We start from the raw sequence: 15,190 nt of genomic DNA, 5'->3' as shown, positions 1-15,190 counted from the left end.
CTGCTGTGGAGAGGGACGGCTGGCCAGGGTGTGCCCTCTGCATCTCCCCAAGCTGAGAGAGGCATAACAAAGTGACTTCCTGGGCACCCTCAGTTGGCCTTTGGTGACATCAAGGGAGCCCAGGGTCCCAAACTCTGTCCAATACACTCACGCCCACAGCCTTCACCCTGGTAGAGACCATGACTTCACATTCTGATCCCAGAAGGGACTGTGATGGAGGTCAGGGGGAGAAAAAGAAGAAATACCATCTATCATATCAGTCTTGCCTCAAAGTTCAGCTCACCTGCCAAGAAGCAAGCATTTTCTACTGAAAATGAAGCTAGGTAAAAGGCATCAGGAATCGGACATTGTGTGTCTCCCTCCAAGAAACAATTTATCAGTGCTATAGGGCTGTCAGCTGCTGACATGATAAGGAATAACACCAAATGAATAATGTTTCCTCCAAACCCAACTCCTTTAATTACAAGCCTCTTCTTTCCAGAAGAGAGACAGAAGACGCAGAAACGCCAATTTCATGCACTTGTGCCTGAATAATGTCTCCATGCTGCTTTTTCCAGATGGCGACCTTCTCACTGGAGGGACTAATGATGTGGGCATATTTAGGGAAAAACCAATAACGGAGTCTTTAACCTTCAACAACAAAACGCGTGTTGTACAAAATGTTCCTTGGGATACATTAGAAAATATCAATTACATTGCTCACTGAGGTGTAATCAGCTGTAATAATCAAAATTAATTTTTAAAAATAATTAAACAGACCCCAGGGCAAATAGTTGTGTTCTTATCCTATGGCATCACAGCGTACGTATGTACCTGAGAAGTTGCGCCTTCTGTTACCAACAAAGGCATCTAGTGTGGAGAGGGATGGATGTGGGCTCTACAGGCTGGCGAGTTTCTTCCCACAGAAAGGAGGGAGAGCCCGGGGCAGCTCCCCACACATTCTTTAAGAACCTTCCATGTACTGCCAGCCACAGTACCCATCCCAGACTGAGTTACTGGCAGGAGATGCTGCTCAGCAAAGATGCAGTTACTCTTTTTCAATTAAAGCATGGTCCACTTTGTTTCAAAAATGATTTCTCTTTCAAAATTCCACAAGACAGAGTAAGCTATAGAAAAGATAGGCTGGAGGTAAAATGGGGCTCAACCAAGAAGAAGTGCATGCAAATGCATGTGTGCTTTTACATGTGTTTGCAAAAATTTATCCCACTGGGCACGTGTGATTACCCAAGTTGGGCCATGCTTACCTCTCTGGCTTCCAAGTGCCAAAATGAAAGAGGAAAACACAACCGTGTCAGAAGTTTTCCTTTTTATAAGTTGCTGCGGAAAAGCACAGTCCTTCCTGGTACTAACGGCTGAGGGACATGTACCCTGAGGCTGTCTGGCCCCCACTGCAGTCCAGCCACACTGGCCTTTGCTCTCCTAGGACCTCCAACACACTCCTGCCTCGGTGCCTTTGTCCGGTGGTCCTCCCTGCCTGACCATTCTTTCCCAGAGTCGCAAGGCTCCTATCTTTCCGTATTTTTCAGCTCTCATACCTCCGTACCAGAGAAGACTTCTGGCCACCTCCATCTAAGTGGCCCAGCACCTCTCTCTTCACCCTATCTCACTTAATGCTCCATTTTTCCTTATTGCAATCAGCACCCCAAGATTACAAACTTATTTATCTTTTTATTGTCTATCTTCACCTACTAGAATGCAGTCTCCTTGGAAGAAGAAAATATGCTGGTTTTTCCTTCTGTAATCTCAGTACTTAGAGCAGAATACTGAATAAGCACTCAATAAAAATTTGTGGAGTGAACGAATGGATGGATGAGACCTCAACGCTGTAGAAGACACCTTCAGCAGTTTGCCTTCACCAAAGACAAAGCCAACTTCAAATATTCTTTCTTTCAGATCTCTCCATGTGAGCCAAGAACAAGCTGCTATTATATAAGTCATCTGTAAACCGACATGGCCCCAAACACTGCTGTCTACTCAAGCTTCTTTCAGATGGGCTGTTTCTCAACAGACCTCCCCAGGACTCGGAGGTGCTCAGCTGCGCTAGCGGCAGTGAGCGGGCAAGAGGCAGTATCGGCGCCACAGGGCTTCCCACAGAACACGTGCACGCCCAGTGTCCCAGTCGTCGCTTCCCCAGCTGCCCAGCCAGACTAACCTGTCCTCCTGGGGACAGTGGCCAATCCGCTTGGTGAAGGAGTTAGAAGCCTCAGAGAAGCCCAGGGAAGGGGGGCTGGACCCTTCCTGCTACAAATGGCACTGGTGAGGAGCAAGTGTTTGGGCACAAGCAGGGATGTTCCTGCTTCCAAGGTTGGGGCAGCTGAGCCACAGGTGGGATGGCCTTCGCCTTGAGCTGTAAAGTAAACTGGAATTTTGTAAACTGTTCTATTTCTAAAGCACTGATACATTCCAAGTGCTTCCACACTGCCTAGTGTAAGCAGAGCACATTTCTGGTTTGAAGTCCAGGAATCAAAGCTCTGAGAGGTTATGGAGTTGTCGAAGTGTGTGCTCAGCAGTGCAGAGACTATGAATGAAGATCCTATTTCCACTCAGCAGACTTTTTTTTTTTAGATTTTATCACACATCTATAAAATGAGACTAAAAGTAGTTGTGTGATGTAGCTGGCTCAGAAACCTCAGTTATTCACTCAGTCGGTCAGCCAGTTAAGTCTGTAGGCAAATATAATGAGAAGTGTCTTCCACAAGCCAATCACTGAGGATGCAGCCTGCCTTCAGCTCTGAACACCACGGGCCCGGCCAGCCTGGTCAATTTCATTTTCTGTCTTCCTTTCCATCTTGGGCTTTCTCTGCTTGTCCTGAAGTCTACTATTTCTGAAGCTTGGAAAGAAGGCGCTCCCCTTCCCCAGGAGGTCTGGGCACTTGCAGGCAGCCCCTCATTCCTCTCTTCCCCCAGCATCCAGCGACGGGGCCCTCCCCATCAGGCACCGACCCCAGTGGACAACAGACCCGTGGTGACAGGAGGACCCAGACTCTGAGCACAGCATGTGGGGTCAACCTCGCTCTCCAGAGTTACACGTGCAGAGTTCCAACGGTAATGTATCTGCCAACCATGCACCCCACTCCCTGGGGAGTCCCTTCTCACAGTTTCCCACAGGCATTTGTCCCACTGTGGAGGTCAGGAGGTAAATGACTCAGAGGAGTTAAGTGAATTTCCCAAGCTCTCTTGATCCTAAGGCTATGACTATGGAAGGACTACCTTCTGCCTCTAAAGGTAAGTCAGTGACCCCAGCATTAGAACATATGACAGACTGTGTTCTCCAAGGAGAGCCTCGGCAATATTTCCAATACTGTGGGCTCTTGCAGAACCTTGCCACCTCCCTGCCAGGAGGTAGAGCCTTTGCCCTCCCCATGAACCTGGGAAGAGTTTTGCGCCTGCCTGGACCAAAAAGGACTGCTGCAGAGGTGATGCTGCATAGCTTCCAAAGCTGGGTAATGAAAGGCAATGGGGCCTCCACCTTTCTCTCTCCCTTTCTCCATTTTTCTGTCTCTTCTTCTCCCTCACTATGGAAATGTAAAACTCAGCCACTAGGTAGTAAGGAAGCTTAAGACGCATGATGAAGTCATGTGTAGGTGTTCTGGTCAACAGTCGCAGCCAGAGCCAGCAGCAATCCCCAGATGTATAAGTGAGTTTTCCCATGATCTCACCTAAGGCCCAGGACATCATGGAGTAGAGACGCCCCTAACTCCTGCTGTGCTCCAGATCCCTTACCACAGCATGCACGATCACACACACACACACACACAATCATGTCAGTATTACTGAGTTTTAGGTTGGTTTAGAGACACGGATTAGAAAACCCCAATGGGTCATCCCCACGTGGTCAAGAGGACCCACCACCATGTCTCCCAAAAATGGCACCAGCACTTCCGTCCCCCTGTGCTACGCCCACATACCCAGCTCCTGCTGAGCTGTGGGGTAGGGCTCTTGCTGTACACCTGACTCAAAGAAAATGGTCACGAGGATTGGTTTGGGTTTTAATGCCTTAAGGAACAGCTGCTCTTGGCACTCAAGTGGAGCCCATACTAACTTCCGGCTAAAGCTAACCTAAGACCTGACCTCCCTAGATGTAGGCTCTACTGGGAAGCCACATGTGTTGTCCTTGAATGTTTGGAAGAACACAGAAGCAGATCATATCCAGGGACTAGAGAGAGAGAAGCCATGACACATGGGTATTTGAAGCAAATGTCTGCAGTTTTTTTCTAAGGCAAAGGGGTCTGGGCTCACCTCTGCTTTGCACTCAGGGTCCTTGGTCTGCCGCCCAGGCATCAGCCTCATGGCTGAGGACAAGCTGCCACTCCATGAAGAAACTTTGCTGTGGTGTCCAACGTTTGAGCGACTGGCCAGTGACTTCTTTTCAGATGCTGATGATAGAGAAGCAAAGACATCAGAGGTGATGTTAAGACGGAGACACACATGATTTCTATAGCTTGCTTGGCTCTCAAAGGGCCATCCAGGGCCACAAGCCCAGTGTGCCTGTCTCCAATAAGGGAAACAACCTAGCCTAAAAGTTTGAATCATTATGAATTTGTTGATGCTGAAAAACTTAAAAACAAGTATGTGAGTCATAACTTGTGAGTAATGGCCTCTTTAAAATGAAACTTGACATCATTCCTACAATGGCATTGACTAATACGAGAGTAAAAATGTTGAGTCACTGATAGAATGCAAAAGATGTTAATATCTTTGGGATGAAGACTTTTACTTGGAAGTTGAAAAACCCGAGACTCCAGGTCACTGCATGACTTGGCACAAGGTTTCAAACCGGATATGTGAATATCAGGGCAGGACCGAAAACCCTAAGTCCCAAAGTCCAAGCGAGAGCTCCAACATGCGGCCCTTTCCTCTAAGAGATTACTAGAGTCTGCTTGCTTGCTTGGCACCTCTGGCCTTCCTTTCATCTGAGATGCAAAGCAGCATTAGTTCTTTGAGCAAAGACTTATAAGGCTTCGGTGATGTAAATCCCACCCACCAAAGGGATGAGAGAGAAGGTGTGGTGTTAAAGGCTCTGGGCCCTGAGTGGAATTCTGGGGGAGCCTGGTTCTTTGAGACTCAGTTCTGTTCCCTGAAGCCAAGTAGACAGAGACCTAGGTAATGCTGCCAGGCCTTGAGCATTGTCTCTTCCCAGAGTGGGGTGATCTCCTCAATCTTCACTTCACTCTCTCCAGGTTTCACAGACAGATCGATTTTGAAGGTATCCTCCAGTTCCTGCCGCCTCTGTGCCACGAGCTGCTGCCAGAGAATCCGTACAGTCTTCTGGATATTGTGCTGAACTAATGGAGAGAGTACATCGCACGATCAGAGCAGCCTCAGTGCTTCCCCCAGAGAAAGCCAGGAGATGGCATATCATGCTCCTTTTTTGTGCATCTTTCTTGAACATCACCTCAGCTTTGCAAGCTCCAGCCAGAAAGCTGTCAGTATGTAAAGCCGTAGGACAAGGATAATAGCTACCAACATGCTTGTGACCTGGCCTCTCCCCCATCTCCACCACCAAGTCTTGCCTGCCTCACATGTCCAGAGCTGGGAAACATGATTGATGGGCTCAATGAGCCTCTTTATCCCATCCCCAATCCTGCTAGATACCAAACAGAGAGATACCCTGTGTAAGCTCTAGGTAACAAAGTAGCTCCCCCCAAACAGCTCCTTCGAACCTTGACTTTCATGTTAGCCCCTCAGGGGGATGGACACAGGGGCCCAGGAGCCAAGCCAGTCCTCTCTGTTCATACTTCCAATTGCCTGCCCATCCTGTGCCCAGGATCTGCAGGGAGATGGACAAATCCAGCCAGTTGTAACTGCTCTGTGCCTAGCCTTCTACTCTGAACTGTGCCCGTCTTCTGATTTGGGTCACTTGGCTCCCTCTTCAGTACCAGCCTCTATAGCTTGTTTTTTTCACCCCAGGGGAATGGACATTGTTCGGTCCAATCTACTAGTCAAATCCCAGAATGCAAGTATTCATGTTGTAATTAAGACGGCAGCAGAGTAAGCCCGAAACACACAAGGCTTGTAGCGCTGGCTTTGGGACCAGTGCATCATGGGAAACGCGGGGCTGGAGGAAGCGCCAGCTGGAATCAAGATTGCCGGGAGAAGTATCAGTAACCTCAGATATGCGGATGACACCACCCTTATGGCAGACAGTGAAGAGGAACTCAAAAGCCTCCTGATGAAAGTGAAAATGGAGAGTGAAAAAGTTGGCTTAAAGCTCAACATTCAGAAAATGAAGATCATGGCATCCGGTCCCACCACTTCATGGGAAATAGATGGGGAAACAGTGGAAACAGTGTCAGACTTTATTTTTCTGGGCTCCAAAATCACTACAGATGGTGACTGCAGCCATGAAACTAAAAGACGCTTACTCCTTGGAAGGAAAGTTATGACCAACCTAGATAGCATATTGAAAAGCAGAGACATTACTTTGCCAACAAAGGTTCGTCCAGTCAAGACTATGGTTTTTCCTGTGGTCATGTATGGATGTGAGAGTTGGACTGTGAAGAAGGCTGAGTGCCGAAGAATTGATGCTTTTGAACTGTGGTGTTGGAGAAGACTCTTGAGAGTCCCTTGGACTGCAAGGAGATCCAACCAGTCCATTCTGAAGGAGATCAGCCCTGGGATTTCTTTGGAAGGAATGATGCTAAAGCTGAAACTCCAGTCCTTTGGCCACCTCATGCAAAGAGTTGACTCACTGGAAAAGACTCTGATGCTGGGAGGGACTGGGGGCAGGAGGAGAAGGGGACAACAGAGGATGAGATGGCTGGATGGCATCACTGACTCAATGGACGTGAGTCTGAGTGAACTCCGGGAGTTGGTGATGGACAGGGAGGCCTGGCATGCTGCGATTCATGGGGTCACAAAGAGTCAGACACGACTGAGCGACTGATCTGATCTGATCTGATCTTGGGACCAGAAAATAAGGGTCCTTGTCCCTTCCACCTGGCATCACAAGATATCACAAGGTAAGTGTCACGGTCAGCCAACTAAAGTGGCAGAAGGTCTGATGAGGCACTCTGGATCAAGAGGGAGAAATTTCTCAGATACATGGATCTGGCTGCCTTTTCTCCCCCACCGCCCGCCCCAAACTGCCAATCCCTGTAACTTGATTTGATGCTATCAAATCCAAGAATAAAATCCAGTAAGCCAAATATCTTATAAAGTAATGAGTTGCTTTACTTCATTTCCATTTTGTAGAGAAGAAAGCTGAAAGATGGTTAGGTTATGGCTTGAACTGAGTGAGACAGCATACCCGTTTCCACATCTAGTGGTCCAAAGAAAAGTCAAGAGACCAGCTCAGAAGTTAAATCAATTTACAGTGAAGTTTTCAGGCTTTAGTTAGTATACCAAGTTCTTAGTCTCACCAAGTACCACAGAACTTTCCCTTTATCCATCCATCCATACGTCCATCCATTCTATTTCTTGTATACAAAGATCATTCCAATTTTATTCTCTACCACATTACCTTGCTATATCATTACATTGTTCTAGGACCTCTTCTGGCTTTAAAGAATCTTCTTCATAGTATTTGCTCCCTTGTCTTAGGGGAAAAAAAATGAAAAATGCAACCCTAGCAATTACCACCATCCATCTACTCCTCCACAAACAAACAACAAATAAAATGTACCATCGCTCAAGCTTGGGAATTCTTCCCCTCTTTTTTCTCTCACTTCTTCATTTGGAGAAAGGAAGACTTGATGATAAGGAGTTATTCTAGGCTTGGGTTCCAATCCAAATCCTTCTGGATAACTAGTAGAGAAGAGATTGTTCATCATCAACTCCAGTTTCTTTGGGATCATTTCATTGTTCTTTGTTACAAATAATTATCCTGCAAACTCAGTACACATCAACATGAAAAAAGAAAACAAAACTTGTCTAATCAAGTTAAAGCAAGCATCTATGACAATTTCCATGACAGATATTTTACAGAAGCATTCTAGAAAAAAAAAAAAAGCTGTCTTTTTATTTCTATCTTATTAAATCCCATCTATGCTCCCAACAGGCCCCCTCCACCCTCTCTTGGTTTCCCCATCAGGAGAGCTGGTCATTTCTTTTTGCAGACTCCTGAAACATTGAAATCTGCCTTTACTTGGCACTGATCTCATTCCTTGTGGAATGGGGCCAGGGCCAGCTTCATGGGCCTGTGACCCATGCAGTTGTGCATGGGCCTCACTCGGAAAGGTCCCATGCTTGGGCTCTGCTGTTGCAATCTTGAAATTCTTAGTAATTTCTGAACAAAAACCCTGTATTTATATTCTCCTGCCAACACGTCATATAGCTGGTTCTAAATAGGGTGCAGTGGTTCACATCTTAGGTTCCCTATGGGCCATGTGCTCCAGAATTCCTGGGGGTATTCATGTCCAAGTACCCCCTTCTCTGGGCCCATCACGCAACCAAGCAGAATAGACAGTACGTGTTTGCGGATTGAGCCAAACATGAGAAACAAGGATATGAAAAAATACCAGTGTGTGAGAATGCCCATTATTGAGATTTCTAGGATAAAGTCCCTTTGGGTTTTGGAGGTCTCTTCACCATATAGCGGGATTTGAGGCAAGCGGCTCTAACCTTCTTGCACTGAGCAGCAGCAGACAATGCATGAGACACATGAGGAAGCTGGCATTGGAATTATAGGTGGCAAATAGAATGTCCCAGTGCTCCTGAAGAAAGCCCAGGGTGCTGAGGAGGCTGAGGCATTCGGACAGGGACTGGTGGGGCTTGGAGAGGCTGTAAAGGATGACTTTATTTAGACTGCTGTACAGCGCGCTGATGGCACTGTCCTTCTGAGAAGAGGCGTTCTCGATGACCTGTGTCATAAAAGAAACACGCACACGCATATGCTTGGGAACACTTTGAAGTTTAGACACCAACCCAGTTAATCATGAAAATGATACAATCTCAGATTCCTTTCTGTATTTCAAAACGTGACATTTCTAAAATCAAAAAAGGACTACTTCCTCTACCTTGGATCTTCTATTAAGTGGGTGACCAATAAAGGGAATTCAAACATTTAAGTCTACCAAAAATAGGTATCAAAATCAAAAGTTTATCACCGTCAAATTATGTAAAGCAGACATGGGGAACCAGAGCTTTCCGTGTTACCAATGTAACAAAGTTGACACTCTGTATACAAGCACGAGCTATTGATAGCATCTAGATTTAAAAACATGTTATTAACTATTAATACTTGTTGTCAGGCATAGACTGTTATGCTATTCCAGTTACCATGCTAAGTATTTTTGCATTTATTTGCATATGTCTACATATATTGCTTCATTTAAACATCATAACAACACCTTGAAGTAGACACTAAGATGATCACACTTTAGGGATAAAAAGGCTGACAGTTTGAGAGATGGGAGATAGGTGGTCAGCAAGAGTAAAACCTTCACCAGACACTTGAGTCATCCTCTTAACCACTTTATTTTCTAAAGGAGATGTGCACTCAAATACCCATGGACTTCAGTATGTGAGACATTTTAGAGGGTTAAGACAGAAGGTCCTGATTTGTGGTCTGAAAATTGAAGCCATCCATCTGTTTGACTTCATTGAAAAGAATCCATAGAACAAATGCTATGTGCGAAATTTTCCAGTAGATTAGGAAGGTCCTTTGTTACTTTTAGATCGCTCTCTTCAAATTTCATAGGTAACGCAAGTTTTATACTAATTAAATGTTATTTTAAAATGCTGGATTTGGGGCTCATGTTTTTATCATCATCCTCTCCTCCTTTCAAAGATGGGTCACATCTTTCAAACTGAAGTTCAGAGTTGTGAGAGTCACAGGTGGTGAGCAGGACAGAAGGGTGGTGGATGTGGGTAGTGAGAGTCCTGGGGCCTGGCACCTGCTGAACACACATCAGCCCCAGGAGGCACCAACGCTTTGGTATTAGCTCTGAGTATTTGCTTTGACCACTAGGGAGCTGCTATGGATTGATTGTTAGTACCACCTCAAAATTCATATGTTGACACCCTAGTATTGTAATGTGATGTATTCAGAGATGGGATGCGAAGTATTTAGAGATGGGATCTCTTGGAGGTGACTAGGTCGTGAGGATGGAGCCCTCAGGATGGGATTAATGCCCTTATAGGAAGACAGGTGAGCTTGCATGCTCTCTTTCTCTCTCTATTATGTTGAGGGTACAGTGAGAACATGATCGTCTCTAAAACCAGAAAAAGAGCCCTGGCAGACCAGCTGGCACTTTGATCTTGGACTTCCCAACCTCTAGAACTCTGAGAAATAAATGTTTGCTGCTAAGTTCCCCAGTCTATAGCTTTCCATAATAGGAACCCAAACTCGCTAAGATAGGAACTTGGTGGCTACTCTCACTCTCGACACAACCTCTCAAGAATCTGATTTTAATCCCCTTGGAGCTGACAAGGGATATTTCTCCCTTCTTGGAGTTATTTTTGAAGAAGCCTCTGAATACCTTCTTTTCAGGTGGCCTAGAACTGAGCATCAGCCAGACTGAATACCACTCTAGGAAGTGTGCCAAGGCCCTGTCCTGGAGTATGTAGGTGCCTCCACAGACAGAAGGTGCTGGGGGCACCGGTGCCCCTGTCTCTACAAGGCATGAAGAGGAAGGAGAGGGGCTCCTGGATCCTGCTGCAGAGAACACACTGAGAGCTGCGGGCACGAGCTTCTGGAGGCAGATTTCAGCTTGTAAGAGAAAGTGCTTTCCAAACATCACGGGTGTCCTGCTGCCTTTAACTCCCTCACACCGCAGAGAGCTCCTCACAAAAAAGTGAACGGCTGCTTGTCAGGAAAGGTTTCCAGAATGAAATGGGAAGCAGCAAGGACCAAAACAGAGTTCAACTCTGGCATTCTGAGATTTTGCGAATCTGTGTGTGCATGTGTACACACATACAATAAAGTATGTGTGCACACGTGCACACACAGACTTACATGTAAGCACGTATCTGCAGGCATGCATTGACACACGTGGATATGTATGTAGATCGAGAGAGAGCAAGAGAGGTCACATGCAAGAGAAATAGGACCAGATAAAAACGGACTCTGGCTTCAATTTCAGGAAGGCCCAAATACGACAAACGGAACTGGATTTTATAGGAGAAAATGAAATAGAACTTTTGGCCGTAAAGACCTTTTTGACCGTTTGTTGATGAGGAATAACAATAATTAGGCTGAAATCCAATACTTTGGCCACCTGATGTGAAGAGCTAACTAACTGGAAAAGACCCTGATGCTGAGAAAGACTGAAGGCTAAAGGAGAAAGGGGAGGCAGGCTGAGATGGTTAGATAGCATCATCGTCTCAATGGACGTGAATTTGAGCAAATTCTGGGAGATAGTGGAGGACAGAGGAGCCTGGTACGCTACAGTCCACGGGGTCACAAAGAGTCAGACATGACTTACCAACTGAACAGCAACAAAGATTAAACTAACATTTCACAATAAACACCCAAAGCGGGTGTGCAGAGTCTAGGCGAGGACGGAGCTGAGGCGCCTGTGCAGCAGGCTGTGACCCCAACCACCGAGATGTGTCTCAGGTGGTCCAAGGTGAGAACACTGCAGGGTGCTCAACAGCCACTAAGTGCTACCTGGGTGGTAAAGGTGCTCCCCCTCCTCCCGCCCAGCTCAGATTCTGCTTCCAGGAAGGACAGCAGGTGAGTCTGGACCAAGTGGACAGCAATCAGCAGACACCTCCTCAGCAGGCAGCTTACCACCACGGCCAGTATGAGGTTCTTACCACCATGATGTGCTCCGTGATGAAGAGAAGGATGTGTCTGGGGTCTGCCGAGAACATTCCACTGTACAGCTTCTCCACCAGCTTCTGGATGAAATGGGAGATGTTGGCAAGGGAAGGAGCAGCAGCAGCTTCTGCATCCGGCTGAGGCTCTCTACTGCCTGGAGGGTGGGAGAGGGCGACAGACCAAGGCTGAGAAATCAGCCGTCTGAATTGCCTTCTTTGCACAACAGTCTCCAAGCTCCTCTCGGGAACCAGCCACGTCTTACTCACCTTTGTACATCTCATTGTAATCTGTATAGCCGTTGCTTCAAAAACGGGATCTTATATACTGTTGGTACCCAATGAATACATGTTTATTCAAAGTGATATTGAACAATCAGTGATATGAACCAAGTGGGAGGAGGCAAGTGAGGAGCAGCACGTCTTCCAGTGACCATTTGGAAGAAGAGTGGATGAGAATTTAAGGCATAGGCAATGGGAAGGCTGTCATGGTGACCCAAGTCCCTGCTGTTACGTGGGGAAGAGGATGAAGCTGTAAGATCAGATCGCTCATCTGTGCTCAACAACACAGCACACATTGTGCTCAGATATGGATGCAAGCATCTCAGTTAATTCTCATTAACAACCCTCTAAGTTACCCATGACCATCCTCCTCACTCACATGGTCCTGCCTCTGCCTGGAGTAATGCCACCATCCAGTCATAGAGCCACGCTCAGAACTGGGCTACCAAGCTTACACTTTTCATCACTCCACTACCCTACCATACTCAGATAGCTCAGAAAACCAAAAGTCAGGGTCTCCTCACTGTGGGGCAAGAGGAATCCAGGATACCAGTCATGTCACTAAGAGTTCCATGGCTCAGGAACCATAGAAAGGACTTTCGTACAATCTTGTTGGGAGGTTATAGCTGCCCCAGACCCAAATGTTCTGAATGAAGTTTCAATTTGAACTCCTTTGGGTAATGGCAGCATCTTCATCCAGGTTCATTCATTTAAGAATTGTTTACTGTGCCCAGGCATAGGGGAGCAAAAGAGCCTTCAATTCAGGTGGACATTTTGACTCCCCTCATAAGAAGAAAATTTTATACTGAAGCTAGAGGATAACTGATGTTGGCTCAGAGGACAGGACTTTGTCTCTGATTGAATCAGGAATAGCAGGGGTGACAGGGAAAGTAGTAAGAAGGCCATTCCAGGGGTCTCTGGGCACAGTCACTGAGCTCTTATTGCAGACAGGTGGAGGGCAGTTTGCCGTGGTTCCTAAAGCATCCACAGTCCCGCAGCCTAGTCTTTCTCTAGGGTTCTGGGGTCAGCAGTTGGCAGGAGGTGGTTTCCTACTCAGCTGTCAGCAACTTTGTGTCATAAACCAGGAGGAATAAGTCATCCACCCGCACTCACCTCTCAGCATCGATGCATGACCTCCACCTCCACTCATCACGTGAAATAGTTCCATGGTGGAAAGCAAGACCTCAGACTGAAAGTCCCGCTTCTGTTGAGTGGTGGCATTGTCTGGAGAAGCCTGGAAGCAAACCCTGAACTAGACACCAGCCACATGGCCACCATGTCCACTCAGTGCCCACCATGTCCACTCGGTCCCTCTCCTGGTCCATATGCTAACGCTGCAGCTGCTGGGAGTGTGCACAGCCAACAGCTCACAAGTGCCCCTTCTCTGGGGCATTCCCCTCTGCTGATCAAGTTGCTTCACCCAGGAGGCAATGCCCATTCCCAGGACAAGTGGTGGTGGTGGGGCAACAGTTATGACCACCTCACACGTACCTCAAGGTGGGGCCAACTCTGGGATGCAGATAGAGCACACCTCAGATCCCCTTGGAACCAAGCTACTTCTGAAGCCAGGTCCTGCCTAGTTTCTCCTTCATCCTCCTCTACATCCCTTCTCTGCTTTCCTGAGAGCACTGCCCCCAATGTATCACTTCCAGAAAATCATCTCAGACTCTGTTTCTAGAGACCTGGCTAAGACCTGCCGTCCTTCATCTCTTCACTGCTGCTTGGTGAGCTCCCTCTGCTGGGGACTGTGGTTCCCCAAAGACTCCCTCCCACCAATCATTGCAGTCCCAGGAGATGTTCCTGACCACCAACCAGCTGGCATGGACATGCTTGGGTGAGCTCTCTCAAGAGACTGGCCCTCGGGGCTCTTTGGGCATACCCCACCCTCTTGGTGCCCACACCCTCCCCAGTCTGTTCCCACAACACAGGCCCGAATGATGCCCTTTCTAACCCACCTCCAAGAGCACCTCCAGGGGCACCCACTGCTTGGGGTTTGGAGCCCCAAGCAAGAACTCCCTCAAGAGTAGCTGCATGAACTCCTTCAGCTGCTTCCGGGTGGGATGTGACTCGGCAGGAGCCTGTAGACCCTCCGCAGCGTAGCCACCTTCAGCCTCGGCCTCAGGGCTGCTGGTGCTCTGGGCAGACTCAGTCACGGCCCCCTCAAAGACAAGAGAACACCAGCGTGAGTTGCCTGCCCTGCCCCAAAGCACTCTCATATCTGACACATGCACGGTGGGATTCTCACCAAACCATTAACACGTAAGGAAACAGGCTGCGAGGAGATAGGCGGGCTCAGAGGTGGCCTGCTGTGACTTCTGAACCTGTGGTGGGCAGAAGCTGGGCACAGAGCTAGAGAGACCAGTAGCACTCAGCGAGGAAGGCCAGGATGTGTGCCGGGCAAGGCATTTCCCTCCTCGGTGCCACAGCTCCCCATCAGTCAAGTGGTAATGATGGAAAGGAACACGCAGAGACGGGGGAGGATGAGATGAGAAATCCTGCGTGCAGCATGCCTGGCCCAGGCATATGGTCAAGAGAGCTGGTCTCCACCTTTCTGTGGGGTCCTCACCTTACTGCCTGCCAGGCTCTGACGTTGTTGACCCTCAGATGGAAAGAGAAGTGGGACTAGAGCCAGTCTGACATCCAAGACCCTGAAGTGCCTTGGTCTTCACTTTCTCAGTTTTACATTACAAAAATATTGGGAGATAAATGTGATGGGAGTCATTAGCCCAGATACGTCTGGGAAGACATGGAGATGCTGGGACGCCAGGTGACCCACCCAAGGACATGCGGCCAGGGACTCCTGACTCCTGGCCCATGAACTTTTCATGCAAGTTCGTCTGCTGGCACCTCCCTTGGCTCATTCATAAAATTAATGCAGCCATTCTTAATTAAGCTGTAAAATGAATTTAATGGCAGCTAGGGAGGTGGTGACTGTATTAATTAGCTCCATGCGGCCTTGGCTGGGAAGATGCCATATAAAACTGTAGCAAATAGAAATCCTTTTGGCCACTTGCCTTCTGCACGAAAACAGGTCTGTCACATGTTCTGTGCAACAGAGGACTTTTGGAGCTGACTCGGAGCTGAAAGGAGGCCAGGAGGTGCTGGGATAAGAGTTCTGGCACCAGGGCCTGTCTCATCCACGGTAGACGGGGAGGTGACCTTGGGTCAGCTCTCCCTCAGGTGGGAACCACTGAGTGTGGGGAGGAAG

The 15,190-nt window shown here is 47.7% G+C and overlaps 1 protein-coding gene across 6 annotated transcripts in view; it reads right to left on the bottom strand.

Moving 5' to 3' along the window:
• Positions 1–15,190, bottom strand: part of WDFY4 (WDFY family member 4) — a 257,299-nt gene that overhangs the window by 115,561 nt on the left and 126,548 nt on the right. For all 6 annotated transcript variants that reach the window (XM_044942406.2, XM_044942408.2, XM_044942409.2 and 3 more), the window contains exons 33-39: positions 13,938–14,141; positions 13,096–13,216; positions 11,701–11,858; positions 8,563–8,801; positions 7,625–7,746; positions 5,100–5,285; positions 4,240–4,376 (exon numbers count right to left, since the gene is read on the bottom strand). In XM_044942406.2, coding sequence (XP_044798341.2) covers positions 4,240–4,376; positions 5,100–5,285; positions 7,625–7,746; positions 8,563–8,801; positions 11,701–11,858; positions 13,096–13,216; positions 13,938–14,141 — 1,167 coding nt within the window. The remainder of the gene's footprint in view (positions 1–4,239; positions 4,377–5,099; positions 5,286–7,624; positions 7,747–8,562; positions 8,802–11,700; positions 11,859–13,095; positions 13,217–13,937; positions 14,142–15,190) is intronic.

This window comes from Bubalus bubalis, chromosome 4 (assembly GCF_019923935.1).
Source record: "Bubalus bubalis isolate 160015118507 breed Murrah chromosome 4, NDDB_SH_1, whole genome shotgun sequence".
Classification (NCBI taxonomy): Eukaryota; Metazoa; Chordata; class Mammalia; order Artiodactyla; family Bovidae; genus Bubalus; species Bubalus bubalis.
Note: the sequence above shows the minus strand (reverse complement) of the source record. Positions and strands in the feature narration are given on the sequence as shown.